The sequence below is a fragment of the Canis lupus genome, chromosome 27, assembly GCF_003254725.2.
Source record: "Canis lupus dingo isolate Sandy chromosome 27, ASM325472v2, whole genome shotgun sequence".
Lineage (NCBI taxonomy): Eukaryota > Metazoa > Chordata > Mammalia > Carnivora > Canidae > Canis > Canis lupus.
This window is the reverse complement of record NC_064269.1, coordinates 966964-990949: the sequence shown is the minus strand read 5'-3', so window position 1 is coordinate 990949 and position 23986 is coordinate 966964. Positions and strand designations below refer to the sequence as shown.

General features: G+C 49.4%; 1 protein-coding gene and 1 long non-coding RNA gene across 2 annotated transcripts; one reads left to right on the top strand and one right to left on the bottom strand.

The window, feature by feature from the left end:
• The first annotated feature begins 2619 nt into the window (after window positions 1-2619).
• COPZ1 (COPI coat complex subunit zeta 1) lies at window positions 2620-22911 on the top strand. Its single transcript, XM_025458688.3, has 9 exons — window positions 2620-2756; window positions 13622-13690; window positions 15019-15100; window positions 15723-15814; window positions 17817-17872; window positions 19183-19260; window positions 19415-19466; window positions 20657-20695; window positions 21505-22911. Exons 1-9 carry the CDS (start codon window positions 2739-2741, stop codon window positions 21550-21552), a joined length of 534 nt encoding a protein of 177 aa, XP_025314473.1. The 5' UTR covers window positions 2620-2738; the 3' UTR covers window positions 21553-22911.
• Window positions 17614-19183, bottom strand: LOC118352589 (uncharacterized). The gene is made up of 2 exons (XR_004809958.2): window positions 17975-19183; window positions 17614-17894 (listed from the first exon to the last, which is right to left on the bottom strand). It is a non-coding gene; the product is annotated as an uncharacterized LOC118352589 (long non-coding RNA).
• Window positions 22912-23986: the final 1075 nt, after the last annotated feature.

The following is a 23986-nucleotide window of genomic DNA, read 5'->3' as shown; positions in this document are numbered from 1 at the left end:
AGGTCAGCTTGCAGAGAACAAAACTAATGAGGGGCGGGAATCCCTGGATGGCTCAGTGGTTTAGTGCCTGACTTTGGCTCAGGGCGTGATCCTGGAGATCCTGGATCGAGTCCAATGTCGGGCTCCCTGCATGGAGCCTGCTTCTCCCTCTGCCTGGGTCTCTGCCTCTCTGTGTCTGTGTGGGTCTCTCATGAATAAATAAATAAAATCTTAAAAAAAAAAAAAACAACTAATGAGGGAACCTGGGTGGTTCAGTTGATTAAACCTCTGACTCTTTTTTTTTTTTTTTTAAAGATTTTATTTATTTATTCATGATAGTCACAGAGAGAGAGAGAGGCAGAGACACAGGCAGAGGGAGAAGCAGGCTCCATGCACCGGGAGCCCGACGTGGGATTCGATCCCGGGTCTCCAGGATCGCGCCCCGGGCCAAAGGCAGGCGCCAAACCGCTGCGCCACCCAGGGATCCCAAACCTCTGACTCTTGATCTCAGCTCAGGTCCTGATCTCAGGGTTGTGAGTTCAAGCCCTGTGTTGGGCTCTACTCTGGGCCTGGAGCCTATTTTAAAAAGAGAAAAGAAAGAAAGAAAAAAAGTAATGGAGTCAGTTTTAGACAGATCCCTTAAAAAAATAAAAATAAATAAGTAAAAAATAAATAAAAAATAGAGAGATCCCTTCATGTGTGCTATCAAAAGCATGCACGTATTTTACCTACAAGTTTTGCTACACTAACAGCTCCACAGTGATTCCTGAATTCCCAATTGCACCTGAAACTGCACTGGAGCTGCTGATGACTACGACCTTTCTAGATCGTTAAATAAAATAAATTATAAGGAGATCCCTGGGTGGCTCAGCGGTTTGGCGCCTGCCTTTGGCCCAGGGTGTGATCCTGGAGACCCGGGATCCAGTCCCACATGGGGCTCCCTGCATGGAGCCTACTTCTCCCTCTGTGTCTCTGCCTCTCTCTCTCTGTGTCTCTCTCATGAATAAATAAATAAAATCTTTAAAAAAATAAATTATAATAGACTATTAACTTTTTTTAGTATTTAAAAAATAAATAAAAATATTAAGCAACCCATTCAAAGATTTAGCATGTACCTGGCACAGAGCAGATTGTCATTAAATGTTAGCTTTATCATTAAGCTGCCAAGCCAAGGACAACCTTGACACAATGCTAAATGTCTGAATAACTTCCCATTCAGAACAAATAAAGGCTGAGCCTTTACTTCCTCCAAATACAAGGCTTGTCACCTGGGACTTTACCAGAAAATCATATACCTTCCTTCATACCAGTTAACTCTTTGGTTTGGTTTGTATTGTTCTATACTCCTCTCTAAGGCCCTCTGACTCTACTCTGAAATCATTAAAAAAAAACAAAAAAGGGATCCCTGGGTGGCGCAGCGGTTTAGCGCCTGCCTTTGGCCCAGGGCGCGATCCTGGAGACCCAGGATTGAATCCCACGTCAGGCTCCCGGTGCATGGAGCCTGCTTCTCCCTCTGCCTGTGTCTCTGCCTCTCTCTCTCTCTCTGTGACTATCATAAAAAAATAAAAATAAAAAATAAAAAATAAAAAATAAAAAAAAAACAAAACAAAAAAAACAAAACAAAAAGAACTCCTGGGTAGGTTTGGATGCTCTTCTTGGAGAGTTCTGAAGATGCAATTGTCAGAAATGGGGGAGAAAAAAAAAAAAAAAACCCTTTACAGACAATATATGGCAAAGAGGTGTCCCTGACCTAAGAGGAGTTTTGGGACCAACAAACCTGGGGGGATGGGGAGATTAGGGGAAAGCTAAACTTCATTAAAAAAAAAAAAAAAAAAAAAAAAAACCTTCCATATTGTGAAATCCCTGCATTCTGTAAACTTCTCTTTTCTCGTTTTGCAACAGCTCGTCCCTACTGGAAAACCGCAGACCCTGTTCCCTACACCCTCCCTCGTCCTGGACCCTCTGCTCCTTTGTCTCCTACTCTCTCTAGCCTCCAAGCTCTAACAAACTACATTCCTTCCGTTTCACGTCTGGTTAAAGAAAATCTGCTTTTATTATTATTATTTTTTTTTAAAGATTTTATTTATTTATTCATGAGAGACCCAGAGAGAGGCAGAGACCCAGGCGGAGGGAGAAGCAGGCTCCGTGCAGGGACCTGATGCGGGCCTCGATCTCGTGACCCGGGGTCACGCCCTGGGCCGAGGGCAGGTGCTCACTCGCTGAGCCCTCCCCCCCCCCCCCCGCCCCCGCGACCCCTGAAAATCTGCTTTCGGAAGCCCCGTGGCTTCCCGTCCTTCCCGGGCCCCCAGCGGGTTCTCGCAGCGATGCTCGGGGCCGCCGGGGGTCAGGAGCCGCGCGCCGAGCGCCAAGGAGACACAGCGCCCCCTAAAGGCAGCGCGATCAAAGTGGCGGAATCAGGCCGCCGACACCACGTGCTCCCCGCTCTGCCAATCGAAAATTCACAATCGCTTCCTCCGCTCCCCATGGAAACAACCCCGCCCCCTGACCCTCCCGCCCCCTCCAGCCGTGACGTTGTGGCGTTCTACTGAGTGTTTAGACTGGCAGTCAAACGCCCGCGCCTTCTGGTTGGACAGTCCGCTTCCGCTCAGCAAGCGAGCGCTCTGATTGGCCAGCGGGCCGAGCGCCGGTAGGACACCATCCAATAGTCCTCGCCATGGGCGGGGCCTAGCGGGGAAGCAGGGCCAATCAGCGGCGGCGTTGCTTTTGCGGCTCCACGTCGGCACCAGCTGCGGGGCAAGATGGAGGCGCTGATCTTGGTAGGAGCCGGAGGGGCGGCCGAGCGGCTGCGGCGTCCACGGGGGCCGGGAGCTGGGGTTCGCCCGCGGCGGGCGGGGGTCGCCAGGGCACCTCCGGGTGGCCCTCGGGGACCGACGCTTCCGCCGGCCCGCGGGCTGAGCGCGCGGCCTAGTCCAGGGGCCGTAGGCGCTGAGGCCGCGGGGGGCGGTGGGAGCCCTTCCGGGAGGGCGAGCCCGTGGGAAGTCGAGGGCCGCGGGCGCCGTCCACGCGCGGGGCCGCAGCCTCTCGGGGCGCGCCCCCTCGGCGTTCTGGGCGGCGGCCCTGCGCGCGGGCCCCGCCTCTGGGGCCCTCGGGGTCGCCACGCTCGGCCTCCGTGGCGGATTACGTCACAGCCCCCGAGACGCCTCCCTGTGACGTCATCCCCCGCCGGCCCCGCGGTGTCGGTGTGTCGTCACGGGCGCGTCCCACCGCAGCTCTGGAATGCCTGGTGCGCCCCGCGCGGCCTGGGGGCGTGACCCCGGAGCCCTCCTTCTGTTCTCCGCTTTTGGGGTGTTTTTGTTTTGTTTTGTTTGTTTTGTTTGTTTTCCGCCCCCACCAAGAGTTCAGGAGCCCCCGGGGCAGGGTGCGCGGTGCTCACGCGCCCTCCGCGTACGGGACGGTCTCGGGGGCTAAAGGGGCGCGGGCGTTCCTCGCCCCTAGGATCCCTTCTGCTTCTTAGAACCAATAAAATACCGTTGCGTCTTCCTGAGAACTGGGCCGGAGGATTCCTGCGGGGGCTCCGCGTCACGACCCGGACGTCATGCCCTGGCTCCTCTTGAGGCCGCGGGCGCCTTCCTTCCGCCCTTAGGATTTGGGGTGAGCGCCGGGTGCTCCCGTGATGGAGCCGAATTCCAGCCGCTTCCCAGAGACGGTGTCTCCCGTGTCTGTTCCTTCAGCCCCAGCACATGCACACGCCCGGAATGACGGGCTTTAGTTCTTCTCCCCAAAAAGGGCAACGATAGGGATAACTCCTTCTGACTGTACGGATCGGTCAGGCTTGAAATCTGAGTCTTGCAAAATTCTTAGATTTAACTTTTTTTTTTTTTTTTTTTAAGTAATCTCCACACCCAGTGTGGGGCTCAAACTTGTGACTTGCAGGTCAAGAGTCGCGGGCTCCACCAACGGAGCCCAGGCAGTCCCTGAGTAGTTTTTAAATAAGATATTTTTTGCACCAGTTAGCCAGTATCCACTTTTTTAAAGATTTTATCTATTTATTCATGAGAGAGACAGAGGCAGAGACACAGGCAGAGGGAGAAGCAGGCTCCATGCAGGAGCCTGATAGGGGGACTCGATCCCGGGTCTCCAGGATCACACCCTGGGCCCAGGGCGGGTGCTCAACCGCTGAGCCACCCGGGCGTCCCCGAGCCAGTGTTGTTTACACACAGTAGGATATACTCCAGGGAGTTGATTTCTTCGGAAATCTTTAGAAAAATTTAAAATGTGCTCCGTACATTTGTTTACAAGGGAGCCTGCTGAAAGGTACGAGAGTGAGGACAGGGTCCTGGGGAGCCCTCTTAACAAGGGATCGGTGTGTAGTGGTGAGTGGAAGGAGGTATGTGTGAAAGCCTCACGTTTTCCCTTACCTGGGTTTTCAGCCTCCACTTCCTCCGTGAAGTCTGCAATCTGCTGCTTCCTTAGATCCGTTTTGATCTGTACCTACGATGCCGCTTTACAGATCCCTTCGAACCTCATCAAGCATCCCAGAACTTTGGTTCTAAAACCACACTGATGCTTCGTCATGAGAAATCTACGTAATGGGGTTAGGGGAAACCGAATTACAGGGGAAAGGGATTGCTCAGGGAAGCACGTGTCAAAACTGGGATTAAATTTTTTTTTTTTTTTTTTTTTTTTTTTTTTTTAAATTTTTATTTATTTATGATAGTCACAGAGAGAGAGAGAGAGAGGCAGAGACATAGGCAGAGGGAGAAGCAGGCTCCATGCACCGGGAGCCCGATGTGGGATTCGATCCCGGGTCTCCAGGATCGCGCCCTGGGCCAAAGGCAGGCGCCAAACCGCTGCGCCACCCAGGGATCCCATGGGATTAAATTTTGATTCCTCATCCTCCCAGACTGTCTGTCTGTCTCTCTCATGTTACTGTAGGTGTTCTCATCGTGGACTTTCTACCTCTTTAGTATGCAGAATCATACTTTTAAACGTCAGTTACGTAAAGCTTTTGTTGGGGACAAAGTACTAATAGGTATCAACACGTGTGCTGGTCTTCAGAGGTCTTGTGATAATAAGCCAGTATTTTCCTTCCTCTGGGTTAGCCTCTCTCCAAGACTTTTTTTTTTTTTTTTTTTGGCTCTTTACAATCTCATTATAATTTTGGCCTCCAATTAATAATTTATAGATCTTTCTCACTGTTCCAGCCTTTTCTCAACCAGAGTTCTAGGAGAGAATGAAGCCCTAAGGCATTCATTAATGTAATGAATCAACTTCTCTGTATCCACAATGGTACTAGTTTGTACCATCCTTGGGAGAAGTTAGAAAAAAGTAGTCATTTAAATAGTTTTTAGGATTCGGTGCTTCAGATGAGGAACCTTAGTTGAAAATCAGGTGATACTTCCTAAATTTTTATTTCTCTTTACACTCACGAATTGGCCCAAGAAATTGAGCCCCATTGGACTCAGAATCACCCTCCTGCATTGGTCCTTTTAAACCTCACCCCCTCCTCTGTTTACCCAGCAGCATCTGATTACTTAAATTCCCATCTTCATTGTGAAAAGTATGAGGAATCCATGGATCTTACCTTAGGTCTCTCCTGAACTAGAGTTTACCGTAACGTGATAATATTTAACAAACCACTCAAACAGGGCAGACACCTTCTAAAGTTCTTGTCGGCTTCCTCCTTTCACATTTCTGTTTCCCGGTTTCTGGACCTCTGGGGAAATCTCATCAAAGTATATTCTTCTTTCCCCACCTCTGCGAGGCTCACAGCCATAGGATATTGAGAAGGGAAGGGAAATCTAGAGGGGGTCAAGAAGAAACATCTGCCGAAATTTGATCTGATTATGGGGATTTCTAATTACCAGTAGGTGCCCTTCATTTAGGTGCTTTACAGTGGGTCACGTTTCTTTCTTGAATTAGGTAACCTGGCCCTAGGTTTCAAGCAGATTTGTCTGATCTTTTCTCAGGTCCTCTGGTGGTCTCTAAGGAAAGAGACCCTTTCATCGCCTTCTCTTCCCAGTGCTTTATAGTGCTCCCAGCCTGCATCTTCGGACTCGGCTTCCTCTCTCCTGCTGTTTTCTGCTGGTTCTTCCTTTCTTCGCTGTGAATGGAGAGGGATCTCTGCGGGTCACCATTCTCCATTAATAACCAATGAAATCTTAAAGATAATGACTTACCCCTTCCTCCTCTACCTTTTTTTTTTCTCCAATGAATTATTCTAGCAGTCTAGATCCTTAAATCTTTCCTCAGAGGTTTCATTTTTCCTCATCCTCTCTGGATTCACTTTGAGTGTTTTTCCAGTGTTTTTCAGACCAGACTTAGTTCTACCTTTTCTCTCTCTTTAGTAACATTTTTTTATTCTACAGTGGCCAAATCCCGAATTCTAAGCCTCATTCAAAAATCAGGGCATCCAGAGTGCACAAGAGGGTGCGTATATATGGAGGAGGAAACTATGCGGAATACATCAATGACTTAAAGGTTGATATTGCTCTGTGGCCTTCGCTTCCTGAATCATCTTAATGGGGCTTTTGTTAAATTCCTTTGGCACTAACAGTAGAGGTACTTGGCCTAAATGCCCCCTCCCCCTGCTCTGGGCAAAGGTATCAATTACATTAAGCCCCCAAAGCACTCCCATCTCGTTCCTGGCAGTCCCCTGTGCCCCTCTCCCAGCTGCGTCCTTGCCGGTGCCTGGCCCCTCCATTTCGTTAGAAGAAGCAATCTCCTCGTTCCTGCACTGTGGAGATATATTTCTCAGCGAGGGCGCAAGCAGTGCCAGCACTGCCCCCGGTGAGGTCCCTGGCAGCCATAAAAATTTTTATTGTGATTATGTTGGTGTCGGGGTGTCCATCTGGGTTATTGCACACCTAGTTTAATTGATTGAAGTTTAATTTATTGACACTTCAAATTAAATGATCAGAATAAACTGTGCTGTTACTCTGGCCGGCTTGTTTTAATGGTTGATTGCTGGAAGCAGACCTCGGCTTGAACTAAAACCCCCAAAGAGCAATTGACGCTGCTTCTAACTCTCTCCATGTCTTGCCCTCCAAGAAGACCTCGTTATAGATTTCCGACGTATTTATATATATTTTTTCCCTCTCCTTCACAGTGGTGGGAAAGAGTTGGTCCCTGGCAAGGTATAAATTATATCAGAGGTCTAGGGGAGCTGTCACACGGTCAAGAGAGGAGGAGGGGGTCTCCATGTGAAGAAAGCCAGGTCTTTGAGAAGCCAGGTCTTCCCTGTGAGGCAGAGGATGAATGCAATTATCCCGTTATTTGAGGGAGGCTAGTGGCAGATTTAGGGTCTTTTTCATCTAGATATTTGCTACTGTTTTTTACTCCACTGACCCGACTTGGTTAGAGTTAGGATACTGACAAGACGACTAGTTACGGAAAGGGGAAGTCGAGAAGCAGATAAAGGGTCGAACAGGAATAAGGAATCTGTGCCTGCCGATCCTCTTGTGCGGGAGTGATGAGGGGGACGGCGAGCAGAGGGCCCGCGGGCGGCTGACCCGCTGGGCCGGACGTGGAGGCCGTGCGCGTTAGGAGATGCCAGGCCTGGCAAAGGCCCTCTCACATCTGTCTTGCCTGATTCCCCACAGAAGAGGCTCTCTCTCAGGTCACATTATTAGAGAAGTTCTCTTATCCTTAGATTTCCTAGCTTTCGGGGTTTTTCTGGCGTTAGACCACGCCCATCGCTTCAGAAGTATTTTCTGCCCTGGAACTAAATCACAGGCTGCAGGTGAAGCACACGTCTCTCTGGCTGTTTCGTTTTCACACGGTCAAGGCAGATAGTCCCCACCTAGAGCCACAGCTTTGGGTCGCTCTGCCAACTTCCTTCAACTGCGTTTGTTATTTGTGGACGTCTCAGAGGGTGACAGACTGGGGCAGAGGGTAGCAGTTACCCCTCCGAGTGTGATTTGGAATTCTGGGTTGGTAGACGGTAAGGTGAGCACAGAGGCTGTCAGCTCGTTCTCAGACCAGCAGACGGGGGGCGGGGGGCACGGATAGCCTTAGACATGATCATAACCAGGACTCCGCAGAAGTCGATCTAGTTCCACTTGATTTTTCCCTTTACCGAATGGTATGTATGTATTTATTTATTTATTTATTTATTTATTTTTATTTAATTTATTTATTTATTTTTTTTTTTTTATGATAGTCACAGATAGAGAGAGAGGCACAGAGACACAGGCAGAGGGAGAAGCAGGCTCCATGCACCGGGAGCCCGATGTGGGATTCGATCCCGGGTCTCCAGGATCGCGCCCTGGGCCAAAGGCAGGCGCCAAACCGCTGCACCACCCAGGGATCCCCCGAATGGTATTTAAATGAGGGCGCTTGTGTTACAGACCTGGGAAGGCAGGAAGTTCCAGTGTTGCTGTCAGGCCCCGGGTGCGGGTACTTTGATTTCTGCTTGTTCACCTCCTCTTTCCAGTGCTGCGTTTCTGTAATTCTTTCACCTTCATAGTAGTTGGAGATTTTACTGTGTGGCCCCCGGGGAAAAATCCTGCAGATCGACTTTCTAAAGAAAAATTTTTTTTAATCAGTTCTTGGCCTAATGTGGGGCTCAGAGTCACAACCCTGACACTAAGAGTTGCCTGCTCAACCAGCTGAGCCAGCCAGGCTCCCGGCTTTTTGAATTTTAAGAGAGGATTTAAGATTTTGCATTCCTGGGCAGCCCGGGTCGCCCAGCAGTTTAGCGCCGCCTGCAGCCCAGGGCGAGATCCTGGAGACCCCGGATCGAGTCCCACGTCGGGCTCCCTGCATGGAGCTTGCCTGTGTCCCTCCCTCTGCCTGTGTCTCTGCCTCTCTCTCTCTTCCTCTGTCATGAATAAATAAATAAAATATTTTTTTTTAAAAATTTTTTTTTAATTTTTATTTATTTATGATAGTCACACAGAGAGAGAGAGAGAGGCAGAGACACAGGCAGAGGGAGAAGCAGGCTCCATGCACCGGGAGCCTGACGTGGGATTCGATCCCGGGTCTCCAGGATCGCGCCCTGGGCCAAAGGCAGGCGCCAAACCGCTGCGCCACCCAGGGATCCCTAAATAAAATATTTTAAAAAATTTTGCATTCCTGAAGAGCTTGGGCTTGGTTATCTTTGTCCTTCCTGTCTCATAGCCGCCAAATTTAGTCATTGAAAGGTGCTGACCTTTGCTCCCCCTGCTGGCTGCAGGTTTTCTCAGTCATATTCATGAATTTATGAAGGCCACACACATATTTGTTGAAATCATGATTTGGTGCCAGGCAGAGGAAAGGGGGGGGTGATTTACAAAAGTATCACTCATTTCCCCTTTTTTTCCCCTCCCCTCTCCACATGATCTTATTATCCTCACCAAGTATCATATTTAATTCTTACTGAGCTCCATGAAATCATAAAAATTTGCGAATGTATATTTTTCTGGGAACAGGGTCCATAGATTTCACCAGCTTACCCAAGAGTTCTGCTGTAACTTAAGGTATTCACTTTAATTGATCTGGGTCAGGCCTCTCGTTTCTCTGATGAAGCAGTGGAGTCCCAAGAAAGGTAGAATTTGAGTTAATGGCGGACCCAGATTATAATAAAGGATTTTAAGTGTCGAGAGACATTTTCTCCTGTAGGTCATGAGTTGTTGGCAGTCGCTGCGCTTTCACGTTTTATATCTGTGTCAGGTAGGAAGATTCTCCAGGTGTCTCTTCCTGACATCACTTCTTCCTTCCTAAGACTCGTGTTCGGTTTCCTCTTTATAGCCAGTACCTGGTCTCATGGCATCTGGGTTCCGTTCTCTGGTACCTGTGGCTCCTGGTCTCTCCTGAGTTGTGCTTGAATCCAAGCGAACCTTTGGGTAGTGTGTAAACACTGCGCTTCCTTGTCGAAGCCTTGAGCTAATTCTTTTCGTTTGAAGTCCCTTGGGTCGTGGCTGGCAAATTGAAGCCCTCAACCCCAGAGGAGCTTTTCATTTTAAAGAAGTTGGCACAGAATCAGGGAGCAATACCTGCTTAGCTCTGTGGAGCTGGGAGCGGTATCCTGTCTTGGTTTTATGTTATAAATAGGGTCGAGGGAAGAGCATCTTGGTTTGTTGTTGTTTAGGACCTATTGCCAAGCCAGGGTATTACTTTTGGCATGGCCATAAAGATTTCTTTATAAGTGGAAAATGAAGAACTTTCTAGGAATCTCAACCGGATTCTTACTTGTGTCCTTTCAGCCGCGTGGATGGCATCCTCCTCTAACTCCACAGAGGCTTCTGGGTCGTATCCCCCCCCCCCCCCCCCCCCCCGTGAATTAAATAATCAGGCTTAGCCCTCAAATATCCTGTCTGCCTGCTGCAATCCCAGGCCCTTCTGGTGGCGTTTCGTGATCTTATCCCAGAGTGCCCTCTTACTGTGTACGTTGTGAACTGACTTAATTCGGTGCTTTTTCAGGACCCATCTCTCCTAGTTTGACTTAGGAGACACACAATTAGAGAGCTTTTATGCAGAGCTGCCTTTTAAAGATTTTTGCTGTTATCCTGAGAAAGCTGCAGGCCATTCGAAGGCCCACAGGGGGCAGCACTAGGAACGGCGGCCCCGGCTTGTCCCCTCTGTGCCGGGTGCTGGGAGATGATGTTTTCCACCAGGCTTCAGAAAGCCTCCGATTGAGATCAAAGACTCCTTTGCAGCAGGCTGGTTGCTTGTTCCGTGTTGTTTCAGCTCTCCTGAGGAGCCCGGTCTAGTTCTCTTGATAATAAAAACATACAAGGAAATCTGTATCTGAGCCACCCAACCTCCCACAAACCAGTCTGCCTGCATGTCATTCCCAGGCACAATTAGCATTTGAGGTGAAGTTCTGTTATACACTCAGGCTGTGGCTCTCTGAAAGTCAGTGCATCACAGAACTTTGTCTCGAAAGCTTTCTAGCAGCTACACATTGGGGAATGGGAGGGAAGAATAGACCTTTAAGATCCTTTGAACATGGCCCTAAGCTTGTAGGGTCTTTTTCAGCCATCGGCATTTAATATGTTACAAGGTCGGGCCTAGTCCCTTGTCCGGGAGGCCCATTTCTCAATAGCCAGGAGTTATTTATAAACTTGCCCTTTGCAAAAACTTAAGATGAAATTACATTATCAGTAATGGCTTCTGGGGCCTTTAAACTGGCTGGTTTTATGGTAGGAGAGGAACTCGTGGCCTCCCCACCCCTGAGAGGTGGAGCCCCCCTCCCCCCCCCCCAAGGAAAGGAGAAGCTGCTGGCTCCCGCTGTGCACAGTGGAGAACTGAAGCAGCTTTTACACTCAGGGCTGAGTTCTCGGCTGTGTTTAGTGTGCTTATTCCTTTGAAGTTTGAAATGATCAGCCTTTTCTCTAGCGCCTCTGCCCTCCTGAGAGCGCTGGTAGGCTGGGTCTGGTCTTCCCCTGCCTGCCTTTGCCCGTCTTTCATCCTTCCCACAGAGATCCAGTTCCTATTTTGGGGTTAGCCCAGGGATCTGTTTCTGCCTTTGCCAGCAGTTGTAGGCACTCGTACCCCATTGGCTAAGAGAGTCTTTCTTTTCTTTGGGATCCATCCCATTCTTTCTAGGGATGCCAGAGTCTGTGGCTGCAGGAACCAGTCACCGATGCCAGATCAGTGCCCAGCGTAAACCTTTAGGAAGCTCTCCAGTGTTCCTGTGAATGTGGAGAGAGGAACAGAGCCAAGGATTTCCAGGGAAGAGGTTGTAGGGAAAATGATCTCTTGTGAATTTCCTTCCCTGTGGGCTTCTTTTCCTATTAAGGACACTCATTCCCATTGGTGTCTCCCTTTTTGATGAATTGAGGATCCAGTTGCTATAGAATCGAGCCTGCTTTATGGGAAGAGCTTTCTGTGGGGTTTAAGAGTTAGGAAAGCTTCTCTACTTGTGACCCTTTAGATGATCCTCTGGGGGACTGCCCTCTGCTAGACGCAGAGTTCCTTAGTCAGACAGTGTATTTATTCCAGGGGGTAGTGTGTATAGGTGGGCGTCTCTAAGGAGTGTTTATCAGAGGAGAGAGAAATTGGTAGTAATGTCACCCAAGATGGCCACAGCAGAATGTCTACCTGTATCTGGAAGTCGACTTATAAGAGGGTCCCCGAGATGCTTACTGCTTCAGGAAGTTTTTCTTTATTCTCAAACTTCATTAATTCTCTTAATCATTCAGCAAGTACTGAGAGTTTAGTGTATGTCACACATTGTTCAGGACACTTGGAATAAATCAGTGAGCAAAACACAAAAATTGCTATTCTCAAGAATTCCAAGTGGGGAAAGCACGCATTCTTCATCACCCTGTTGTCAAAAGACTGGGTTCCCTTTACTCTCATTCTTAACTCCCCAAGGTAGGGTTGGTTCTTTTCGTGGAACCATAAACCTCCTGGAGCCTCATGGGACAGTTTACCTTTGTAGAGGTTGCAGTTTCAGGATCCTTGGCAATAATTCTTCCATCTTCACTCTTGGGTTTTTGTTAAACACATGCTTGGAGATTATATTTAGCCCCTGTGAGGACTGCGGGTTTCCTAAGTAAGGCCAGGAAAGGGAGGCAGCAAAGCAACAGCCCTTTCTCATAGCACAGGGGAGGGATAGCAATGGTAAGTAATGTTGATTAGAAATTCAAGGAATGTGAGGGGCACCACCTGGCTCAGTTGGTAGAGCATGGGACTCTTGATGTTGGGGTTGTGAGTACACTGGGCGTGGAGCCTGCTTAAAAAACATATAAAAAAAAAAAAAAGAAAGAAAGAAATTCGAGGAATGTGAGCCTGCAGAGCCTTCCATACACATCACACTGCCTCCCTTTCCTTCCTCTTCCTCTTCTGTTAGCTGGTTCCCTAGAAGTTGCAGGAGTAGAGGAGCTTTTGCAAAGTGCTATGTTTTGCATTTGTTTGAGTGTAACCATTAAGGCTGAGGCTGCAGTTCCTTCATGAGAGCTATTATCCTCAAAATTTGATTTTTGGTAGTAAAAGAACACTCCCCTCTTGCTCATTATATCCAGGCTCCAGGCTTCGTAGATCCTTTTCTTACTACTTAATTCCTCCAAAATTCAGATTGGTTTTTGTCTTGGCAGGTTAAGTGGTAGTGGTTGGGGGTGTACTAGAGGAATTGGGATCATAGGGGAAGTCTTGGAAGATGGATGTCTCACTGGGCTGCATTCAGAACTGGTGTGTTTGTGTGTATGAGTGTGTGTGCACGCATGCGTGCTCGTTTCCCTCTGCTCGGTGTGTGGGTGGTTTAGGGAAGGCTTGCTTTATGCCTCTGCATTGCTACTGCATTGGGACTGCAGAAACTTCAAGTACACTAGGGCATTCAGCCCTATTTTCAGATAGCCTCGTGCGGTGCCTACTAATTAATCTGGTCGCATTCCATACCTACCTGCACATGGGAGACCAGGGAGAGAGGGTAATTTGGAAAATAACTGTAGCATAATATTTGAAAATAAGAGCATGACCTACCTTTATTAAACCCTCTGTGAGTCTGGCTCAGAGAAACTGTTTCTCTGATGCTGCTTTAGAGTCCTTTGTTGAAAGCCCCCCCCCCCCCCAATTCAGTTCATTCACCACTTGATCGTTCTCGGTGGGGATTGTCTAAATGTAACCATTCGGGATAGGGGACATACGGAGGCACCTCTGTATCCCCTTGCAGCCCCACTGGGACTAGGGGAAGATATCTGGTTTGCCAGGGGTGGCAGGAGCCTTCAGGACTGAAGGTATGTTCATATCTCTTCAGGAACCCTCCCTGTATACTGTCAAAGCCATCCTGATTCTGGACAATGATGGAGATCGACTTTTTGCCAAGGTGAGATTCCCTTTGAAATTCATTTAGGAGCAAGACAAAGACTTATTTTGAAATTTGGATGGATTTGGGACTGCCCCTGTTTCATAGTCCTTGATACTATAATTTTGAGAATTCTTTCTTGTGCCTACTCCAGATAAAACCATTTCTGTATCTTGGTTGCCCTGCTTCCATACTTGCTTCCCACAGATTCTGACCTCCTTTGTTGTACCAGAGCAGGGAAAAGCTTGGGAACCTTGGTTTCTGAACAATACAGTGTTTGGATGTGAGAAGCAGGTTGCCCAGGCCCATCATTCCTGTCCCCTTTCCTTCTGCCTTGTCACCCTGCCTGGGTTTTTCCAGGAATTCTCCTGGCAGTTCCAGGGTTCCAGCCCTAGGTCTGCAGTCACCACCAGGCTTGTTACCTCCTGACGTCCCCAGTGTGATGTTTCTAACTTTGGATCTATTGAAAGAGAGGAGAAAGGACACCCCTCTCCTCTCCCTCCATATTCTCCCCCTCCTGTGGAAATTTTTTCTGTCCCTGGTGTATTCACTCCGGGCGAGCACAGCATAAATCAATCAGCAGGTAGAGATTAGTTTAGAATTCACCAGCTGTTCCTCCCTGTAATTGGATGTAACTATGCAGGACACCTTTTGAAACAGTTATCCAGTTACTAAATGCCAGACCTGTCATAGGTCTTCAGCTGACTGCGACGGATTAGCCCCTAAAGAGCAGAGCGATTTAGCAGCCTGTATCTCTACCCCTTGCCAGCCAGGGAGAGCTTGGGAGTGGGCTCAACAATGTGCTCGGCTGTCTCCTGCTTCTTTCAGTTTGCAGAAAAGAGAGCTGAGATCTGCAAGAGATGGAGTCGGGTTTGCCTTTCTTTAGAGGAGGTTCTTGCAGCCTTTCCCCATTCCCATTCCTCAGCTTCATAGTGTGAGTGAGGGTCTAAAAGGCGTGTTCTGTGCCCTAGTGCCTTTTGTGTTCCCTACTCCCTGCCATGGGATAGCTCCTAGGAAGCACTGGATGAGAGTGGCCTCAGGGTTGCTTTCCGAGAATGCAGACAGGGGTAGAGCTTCATCACAGGCCTCCGTCCTTAGGGTCTTAGGGATGTGAGGTGGGCGTGCTTATGGCAGGGTCTTTACAAGAGCTTTTTTTTTTTTTTTTTTTTTTTTATATTCAGTTACTCACTGACCATTCCCTACCTCCGTAGTTCTTCCTTCGTGCCAGTATTTTTCCCTCACCCCATGCCTTAAAGGCGAGAAATCCAAGATCCAGGGCAAAACACAGTCACTAATCATTCTGGGCTCCCAGCTCTAATGACCCAACCCATCTCCTTTCCCTCGACCAGTACTATGACGACACCTACCCCAGTGTCAAGGAGCAAAAGGCCTTTGAGAAGAACATTTTCAACAAGACCCATCGGACTGACAGTAGGTCATTTTCCTTTCGCTGCTCCCTGTGCTGGGGGAACCATAGTGGGCAGGGGGTGGCAGCAGGACTGCAGAGAAAGGATAAAATGACTGCCTCCTTTTTCTCTTTTTTCCTCCTCCCCTCATATAATAAACTCTTCAGAATGTAATGGGGAGGTGAGTGTACCTCACGCGGGAATACCGTGCTGGAAGGTTGGCTGTTAGCTACCTGTCTAGTCCCTGGATTTATGAGCCTCACTTGACAAATTTAACTGCAGCTCTGCTTATTGTACCGCATCCATTAGGGCAGGTAAATGGAAGTCTGTAAAGGTGACCGCTCTGCATTTTCACCTCCGAAGGATTGACTAGTATCCTGTCTCCTATACAAGGAGGGAAATAAGGGTAGTTGTTGGGGAGGTGGTTAGGAGAAGATACATTTTGATTCCCCCAAGTTAGTACTTCCCTTCTTGTGCTACCACTCAGAAGGAAAAAGCAGGCGAACTTTGGTCTTTGGGGGTTATTATGACTTACCTTACTTAAGCCCAAGGAGCTGGGTACCAGGAGTTCGCGGCAACTCCTTCTATCTTACTTCCTTATCTCAGGCCACCCACTATTTGCGCCTTCCCTTTCTCCCCCTCCCCAGGTGAAATCGCCCTCTTGGAAGGCCTGACGGTGGTATACAAGAGCAGTATCGATCTCTATTTCTATGTGATTGGCAGCTCCTATGAAAATGAGGTGAGAATCCCACTCCTCTTCGCTCGCTCTGATCCCACTTCCTAAACCAAAGGCAGGACATAGTCATTGGGTCTGGACCCCAGGAGTGCCACGTCCCTCTGGGCTAAAAAAGTTGTCAGAGATCACTGTTGACCTCACAAATGTGGCCTAGCAAATCAGCCTAGAGTGGTCGTTTCCCCCAATTGCTCGCTCTTCCTTTCCTTTCCTTTCCTTTCCTTTCCTTTCCTTTCCTTTCCTTTCCTTTCCTTTCGTTTCCTTTCGTTTCCTTTCGTTTCCTTTCCTTCGTTTCCTTTCCTTCGTTTCTCTTTCGTTTCTCTTTCGTTTCTCTTTCGTTTCTTTCTTTTCTCTTTTTTTTCTTTTTTTTCTTTTTCTCTTTCTTTTTCTCTTTTTCGTTCTTTCTTTCTTTTTCTTTCTTTCAAGTTTTGTTATTTAAGTAATGTCTACACCCAGTGGGGGGCTAATATGAGGTTTTTAAAAAGATTTTATTTATTGAGAGAGAGAGAAAGCAAGTGCAAATGGTAGGGGTGTGGGGGGCAGAGGCAGAAAGAGAGGGAGAAAGAATCTCCAGTAGACTCTGTGCTGAGCACTGAGCCTAATACCGGGCTTGATCTCATGACCCTGAGATCATGACCTGAGCCAAAATTGAGAATTGGACACTTAACTGACTGAACCATCCAGGCATCCATAAAAGATGGATTTCTGAGGTGTGGTCAAGGTTGGAAGGATGCTTCTTCCTGCTACGTAGGGTGCACACCTAACTGAGTTTGGATGAGTTAGACAATATTTGGGGTCATGTTGAATGAAGCCATACATCCTGAATGGATCAAATTGAGAAGACTGTGGGTACAGTCCTAACCTGCTGCCTGTGCAGGAAAGGCTACTTACCTCAGGTGCAACGTCTACAGGAGTAGATAAGTAGAAATAAGCCCCCACATAATTTGAAGCAAAAGTTAAAGTTTGAGAGAACCAACTCTTTTGAAGCTCTTACTACTTTAAGTGCTTTGTTACTTCTATCTTATGGCACTTCTGGGTTATGGTCATTTGTGCCCTTTCTTTTTTGTTTTTAAGATTTTATTTGGGACACCTGGGTGGCTCAGTGGTTGAGCACCTGCCTTCAGCTCAGGGCGTGATCCCGGGGTCCCAGGATCGTCCCACATCAGTCTCCCTGCGTGGAGCCTGCGTCTCCCTCTGCCTGTGTCTCTGCCTCTCTCTGTCCTGAATAAATAAATAAAATATTTTTTAAAAATGAGTTACTAGGATGGGTCAAATTGGGGTTAACATATTAAAAAAAAGATTTTATTTGTTTATTCGTAAGAGATACAGAGAGAGAGAGGCAGAGACTTAGGCAGAGGGAGAAGCAGGCTTCATGCGGGGAGCCTGATGCGGGACCTGATCCCTGGATGCCGGGGTCACACCTTGAGCCAAAGGCAGACGCTCAACCGCTCAGCCACCCAGGCTGCCCTGTGCCCTTATTTTATAGATGAGGAAACCAAGCCATGAGGAATGTAATGAAATTCCGTGCATATGGCCACTGTTGAACTACAGAAGTGGCAGTTTCATATGGTTCAACCTAATAACTTTCCTGGGGTCACACATTTAGGAATGGCTCAGCTGGGATTTAAGCCCAGATCTATCTTACTCCAAAAGGCCATGCTCCTTCCACTGACTCTGAGCTGAGCTATTGTTTGGTTAATGACTTCTTTACCTAAGATACTGGGTGACACATACAGAGTTGGTAAAGACGTGTTGGGGACTATGATAGGAAAGTTTGAACAGTCTGGCCAAAGACAGACCTCAAATTGTGGGATCGTATAGCAGAATTTATTTCTGTGAGAACTCACTGGCCCTCTTCTGTTTTGCTCGGTCTTCACCTTATGCTTTTGGTCCTTTGTGAAAGAAAGCCTGTGTCTTTTGACGCTTAATGAATTAGTGAGTTTTGTGTTCAGGTAGCAGTTTTCAGGGCCTTGAACCTTATCCTTCTGCTTCTTCTGTCTCCCAACAGCTGATGCTCATGGCTGTTCTGAATTGCCTCTTTGACTCATTGAGCCAGATGCTGAGGTGAGCAGGCCATTCTTGACATCTGTTGGGGAGAGAAAGTCATATTCATCAGGCCCAGGGATTTGGGGGGGAATTAGCAGGGGCTCCCGGGAATTGATTTACCTTGAGAAGTGAGGCTTATTATTTCAGAGTAATTCGCACTGATGGGGAGGACTGGATGGAAAGTATGTCCCTCCTGTGGGATAATTCTCCTAAGAACGGGGACGGGGAGGAGCAATGTCTGTCTACTCTCATGTTACCCAGTGGCTCTGTCAGAGTCCTGAGCACCCTTATGGTGCTTTCCTAGACCTCATTAGAGGGTAGGGAAAGGGCAAGCATAGGGGAATGTCCCAGATGTAACATCAGTACCCTGGGAAAGGAGGCAGCGCTCCCAATTTTTAACTTTAGCCCTTAGATTTTTCCCTTCTTTAAAACAGGAAGAATATGCCATTTACCTTCCCCTCCCTTTCCACCTCCCCAGCAGCCCTGTTCCCCATGTAGACGGGCAACAGAGGAGATATAAGATACTTTTCCTGAAAACATCCAGGGCTCTGAACTTCATTCCCCTAGCAGCTCCCAAGTGAACCCAGTACAGACAGCCATCCGCCATCCGGAGCAGAACAGCAGGCGCTCTCAGCCCCACAAAATCAGCAGGGCGAATGGCTCAGATTTCCTCAGGAAGGGGATGATTTATTTCTTAGCCAGGTGAATGAATAGACTTCATTTCAGTGATCTAGTGAAAGAGTCAGACTGACGGATGTGACTGGCCACATGCACAACCACCGGATCTAAGGCTGGTGGACGAGGGCCCTGACTGTTCCCAGCCCCCTAGTTGGGCTTCTTTTCAAGGCCTGAGAAGAGCTGGTGAGGGAGGGGGAGGCGGGGGGAGTGGAGCGAGGCTTAGAAGGGTTGTCAGAGCTGAAGTACAAATAGACTTTGCACTCAACTCCTCTCCACCCTCCCACCACCTCCAGATTGAGTTTAGCTGTTTATTTCCTTTTTTCCACCCAGTGATGTCAGTGTTTACGAGCAGTGTCACTAGCAGCATCGCGGTAGGTAGGGAAGAAACTAGCTGGATAATCAACCCTTGAATAGTCAGAAATTGCCTATATTCTTTGAATCTCTTTGTTGACATTCCTGATCCTTACTTATTAGCAACTAAGAGTAAGAAGAGGTTTAGAGTGGATAAGCCAAAAAGTTCTTATTTACTTTTTAGTCTGTGTGGTTGGTGGAGACATTTTATAGGTCTAGTTTTGGATCTCCAACTCAACAATGTCCTAGGGTTCCTTTTACACACAGGCTGGTTTTTCTCTCTTCTCTTGGGGACTCAGGAAAAATGTAGAAAAGCGAGCTCTGCTGGAGAACATGGAGGGGCTCTTCTTGGCCGTGGATGAAATTGTAGATGGAGGGTGAGTTTTCTGACCTGCCTTGGATCTGGGGTGAGGGGATGGAGTAATTGCCTCTGTCCTAAGGCGAGTGGCCTGAGTGACCAGAGTTTCCCTACAGTGAATGAGTTTGTCTTATAGGACAGAATGAATGATGGTCTCTTCTTTATCTTCTTAGGGTGATCCTAGAGAGTGATCCCCAGCAAGTGGTACACCGGGTGGCATTAAGGGTAAGCAGGAGTGTGCTCCCCTTCTTCCCCCATCTACTCACCCTCCAGGGCCGACCTGCTAAATGCCTACGAAGGTCAGGGCTTATAGAATCCATATGGCCTTCTTCTTCCCATTCAAATTCTCATTGTCTCAAAGAGAGGAAGCAGAAGCAGCATTCTTTTGCCGCTTTACCTGATACCTAGCGTCCCTTACAGTCTTTGCACAGAGGGTCATTTAATACATCCTTAAGTGAATCAATGATGAATAAAAGAAACTTTGATATTAATACTTCTGAAATTATAAAGGAGCTTGAGGTTGACTTCTGCTCCCTTTAGGGACGGATCCCAGTCAGGTGAGGCAGAGGAGTGTCTTCCTTGTCTTAAACTCTTATGTAAGTGAGGACAGCACCTCTCTCTCAGGAAGCATTTATTTGCCAGAACCTCAGTCCTCTCCTGGTAGTAGTAATCTCCAAAAGGGGCCTCTGAGTTAACCACAGACGTCTCCAGGTCCACTGGGGAGATAATGGTGGGTACAGGGAGAGCCCACCAGTAAATTTTGGGGTGCAGAGGTGTTTGAGCAAAGCAAATCTCCCCATTCATGGAATGTCCCAGCTCTGACCTCCACAGAGTGAAGGCTGACAGTGCCGGGTAATGGGAAATCTTCTCCCTTAACTGCCGTGGGCTCCATTTGCATAGTTTAATCTTCTCCTCTAACATATGTCTCTATGTGGCAAGAGAGAGGGTCCCCCCCACTCCCGCCTTCCCCTTCTCAGGCTGCTGTTGCAGCAGTTTATTTCTTCAAATTAACATGCTGTCGTTACCCATCAGGCCTTGCGGGATCCATTAAATTACCCCTGGCTCCCCCTCATCCTTTCCCTGGTGATATTGATATTCAGGGAAGGTCTTCTCTGACTAGGGAATCAGGTCCCCCACCCCCAAGTTGAGGATCAGATAACCTGCTGATTACTTGGAATGGAATAAATCTTTTAAGAAGTCCTCCTGCCTTAGAGGATGGATGAAATGACCCTTTCCTGCTCACAGTCCCTCTGGCCAAGAAAACTGTGGCTCTACTACCTAGAAGGGACTCAGAAGTCAGGCATCTGCCTCCTGCTACAGTTGAAAGGACCACCTTTTCCTTCTCCACTACTGACTCCGGTCAGGTCTTACTCCAGCTTTCTCCCGTGCTAAATGTTTGTCTCTCTGTGCCGTAGGGTGAAGATGTCCCCCTCACGGAGCAGACCGTGTCTCAGGTAGGACTTTCTCCTTTCTTCCTCTCCAGGATGGATGGGGCCACTAAAGAGGCTGGAGTAGCATTCCATCCCAGCCCAAGTCTGAATGAGTCTAGAGACTGAAGATCCATCTTTCTTGGCTCCCTAGTATTCCAGAGGACTGGGCCTTATCCAGCCAACACGCCCTGCCCACCCAACTCCTATCCCACTTTGCTGTGAGCAGTGGCTGTCAGCCTTGCTCTGTACCCTTCAAACCCTCCCTGCCTGATGCCTCATTCAGTGATTTATTCCCCAGCAGAGGCTTGCCTTAAACAGATGGTCTGTGTGCGTGCGCGCGTGCACACACACACACACACACACTCTCTCTCTCTTTTCTTATTATTCAAATGAGGCTAAGCTGGAAATGCATATCCTAGAATAAGCAGGTTTGCAGATCCATCCTGCTCCTTAATGGATAGATTGCCTACCTGATGCGGGAGGCAAGGGAGGGATTCTGTTTTCTATCTATTTGGAATTCTCACCAAGAAGTCCATCTGGATGTGGTAACCCCTCCTTTCTAACATATGTCCAGTAACCCCCAGTTTTTTTCTTTCCTCCCAGGTATACCTCTTCTCTCTTCATCCCCCCAGTGGATTTGAGTTTTTTTGGAATTTCCCAAACTGACAACCCTCTAGGGCCTTAGAGAGCTTCTTCCCATCCCTCTACCCTTGGGGATTTTGTATTTGCCATTCTCCTAAGGACAGGGAAGGCAAGTGAGGGGAAGGAGAGCCCCGGTCTCTGACCTTGCCCTGCCCCAGGCAAGCCCCTCACTGCCGCCCTTGTCCCTGCAGGTGCTGCAGTCAGCCAAAGAACAGATCAAGTGGTCACTCCTTCGGTGAAGACCTCACTGTTCCCGGCTCCTCACCCCCTCAAAAAATCCACACGTCTGCTGTGACTTCTCATCCAGTCCCCCAACTGATGCTCTCAGGGTCATCTCGGGGATCACAAGGGATCCTTAAATCTCCATTCTGTCTGTGATTGCTCCCCAAACCCCCACGTATACTTCCTCTTCTGTCTCACTGTTTTTGCAGTCTGGGAGTAAAGCTCCCAGCAGATTCAAGCGTAGGGTAAGGGAAGCACCCTTTTCCTTTTTACACCAGATTTTGCTCTCATGCTCTCCTACCCCCCATATTTTCTTCTCAACTCCTGTGCCCTTTGCTGCAGTTACACTTGAGATCAAAGCAGGAGAAAGAATGTGCTGAGTGTTTTCCTCCCTTTGCCTTTACTGGGCCTTTTTCCCAGCAGCCCATATGTTAGCAAGGGGAGGGGGAGAGAGAATTCTTTTCTATAGGATGAGTGGGGGGTGGCATATCCCAGCTCAGCCACAGCCCCACTTAGTGGCCTCAGCATTTCCTCCCATTCCTTCTTACTGCCCTGTCCTCCAGCCTTGGAAAAAAAAAGATTGCTGGTTTTCTCATGGGCAGGGGACAGAGTGGAAGACGCAGGGATTTACATTTTATTGGATAGGGCTTATAAAATTCTGTATTTCAGTCGCAGCTGCATTCTTTACCCTGATCCTGGCTCATAGCTTCAGAGCCACTGTGGTTTGTGAGTGTTCACTGCGGTGTCTGTCCCCTGGCCCACTCCCTCGACTCTCCAGCGTCACGACCCGTGGGATTGACCTGTGGGATCCCGGCCTGGCTCATCCCCTCTGTGCCCTGGAGCAAAGCCAGTCCCCCGACCTAAAACTCCATTTTAGTCTTGGGAAGGAGAGTTTTTGCTCAGAGCTGGGGCGGGGGACGGATTTATGACTGGGCCTCTGGCCTCTGGGCTCTGGCCCCCGGCTTCCCCACATGCACTTCCCCTGCCTCGGGCCTTCCTCCTCTGTGCCTCAGCCTTACATCCAGGCAGTAGGTCTGGGCTCTTTCCCTCCCTAGGCCGCTGAGAGAGGTGCCTTTCTTCAGAAAACCTTTGGGATTTGGATTTCCCCGGGAAGATGGAGGCTGGAACACCCACTCTTGGGTCTAATCTTTCCCCTTGACCCAAAACTTCCCACAAAAATGTCTCAAAAAATCCTTCCTGAGACTTCAGCCTTCCGTCCCACCCACTACCTGCCAGTTCTCCAAGACTGAGGTGGGGCGAGTAACGGGGCATATTGGAGGGGGCATTTTTGGGTGGGAGAGGTCTGGAGTCGGCAGAGAGCCACCTTCACATCCTGCTCTGTGCAAAGAGGAATAAAACCGATTTCTTTTTCCAAACTGCCTTTGTGTGATGTTTCTGTTCCTCTTCCTCTCTTTTTGGCAGCTGCTTCCACTCCTCTGCCCCCCCATCACTCCCCGTCTTACAATATTTCTTCCCTCCTACCTCGGAGACTCCCCAGCATTCCACCCCCGTCCCTAATTTACGGGGCTGTTTGCCTCCTTGGCATCTCTCCGTCCCCTCGCCTGGAAATCGGCGCCAGGGGTGGGGCGGGGGTGCCGTTCGCGCGGTGGGAGTCCCGGGGAACCGACCGCCCCCCGCCGCCCCCAAAGCCAGCTGCCGGCTCCCGCCTCGGCCATTAGTAACCCGGAGACGCGCACCTGCGTGGGGCCCGCGCCCTGCCCGTCCCGCGCCCCCCGCGCCCCCCCCCCCCCGCCTCCCCTCCGCCCCGCGCGGCCGTTATTTATCGGGCCGGGCCGGGCGCGCTGCGGAAGGTCAGGCCGCGTGTAAATAAGCGCCCCCGCCGCGGCCGGCGCCCGCCCGCCTCCCCTCTGCGCGCGCAAATGAATGTGGCTGGGCTGGCGCGGAGCCTGGCCCTGCATCCTAATGGGCGCTGAGCTCACAAGATGGATTTCGCGGGGCTTGTGGTTGCCGCGGCGACCGGAGGGCCTTGGCGTTCTCCCCGGCCCGGCCCGGCCCCGGCCCGGCCCGGCAGGGAGGAGGGGAGGAGGGGAGGAGGGGCGGTGCGGGGAGCCCTCCTCTGCGCTGCAGTCGCCAAGGGTCTCCTCCCCGGCCCCCCTCCAGCCCCGCATGGGGCCGCAGTCCCGGGAGAAGGCAGGAGACACCATGTTAGGGCCTCCGGAGAGGATGAGGGAAGGAAGGTACTGGGGTTGGGAAGAGCCTCTCCAGCATCAAGACCGAACCCGGGTTGTCCAGCCCTCCCCGCTGTAGGAGAACCCGGCAGTAGAGCTCAGCACCTGTGGGGAACCTGTGCCCGGAATCCCCCTTAGCAGGTAGAAAAAAAAAGACGCTTGGGTTATCACCCCGTCGTCTGCTCTGAAAGTTGGGGTGCAGGGGTTTGGAGGAGGGCCAGGCACCCCGGTTTTAGCCTGCCGGCCACGGGAAGCGGCGTCC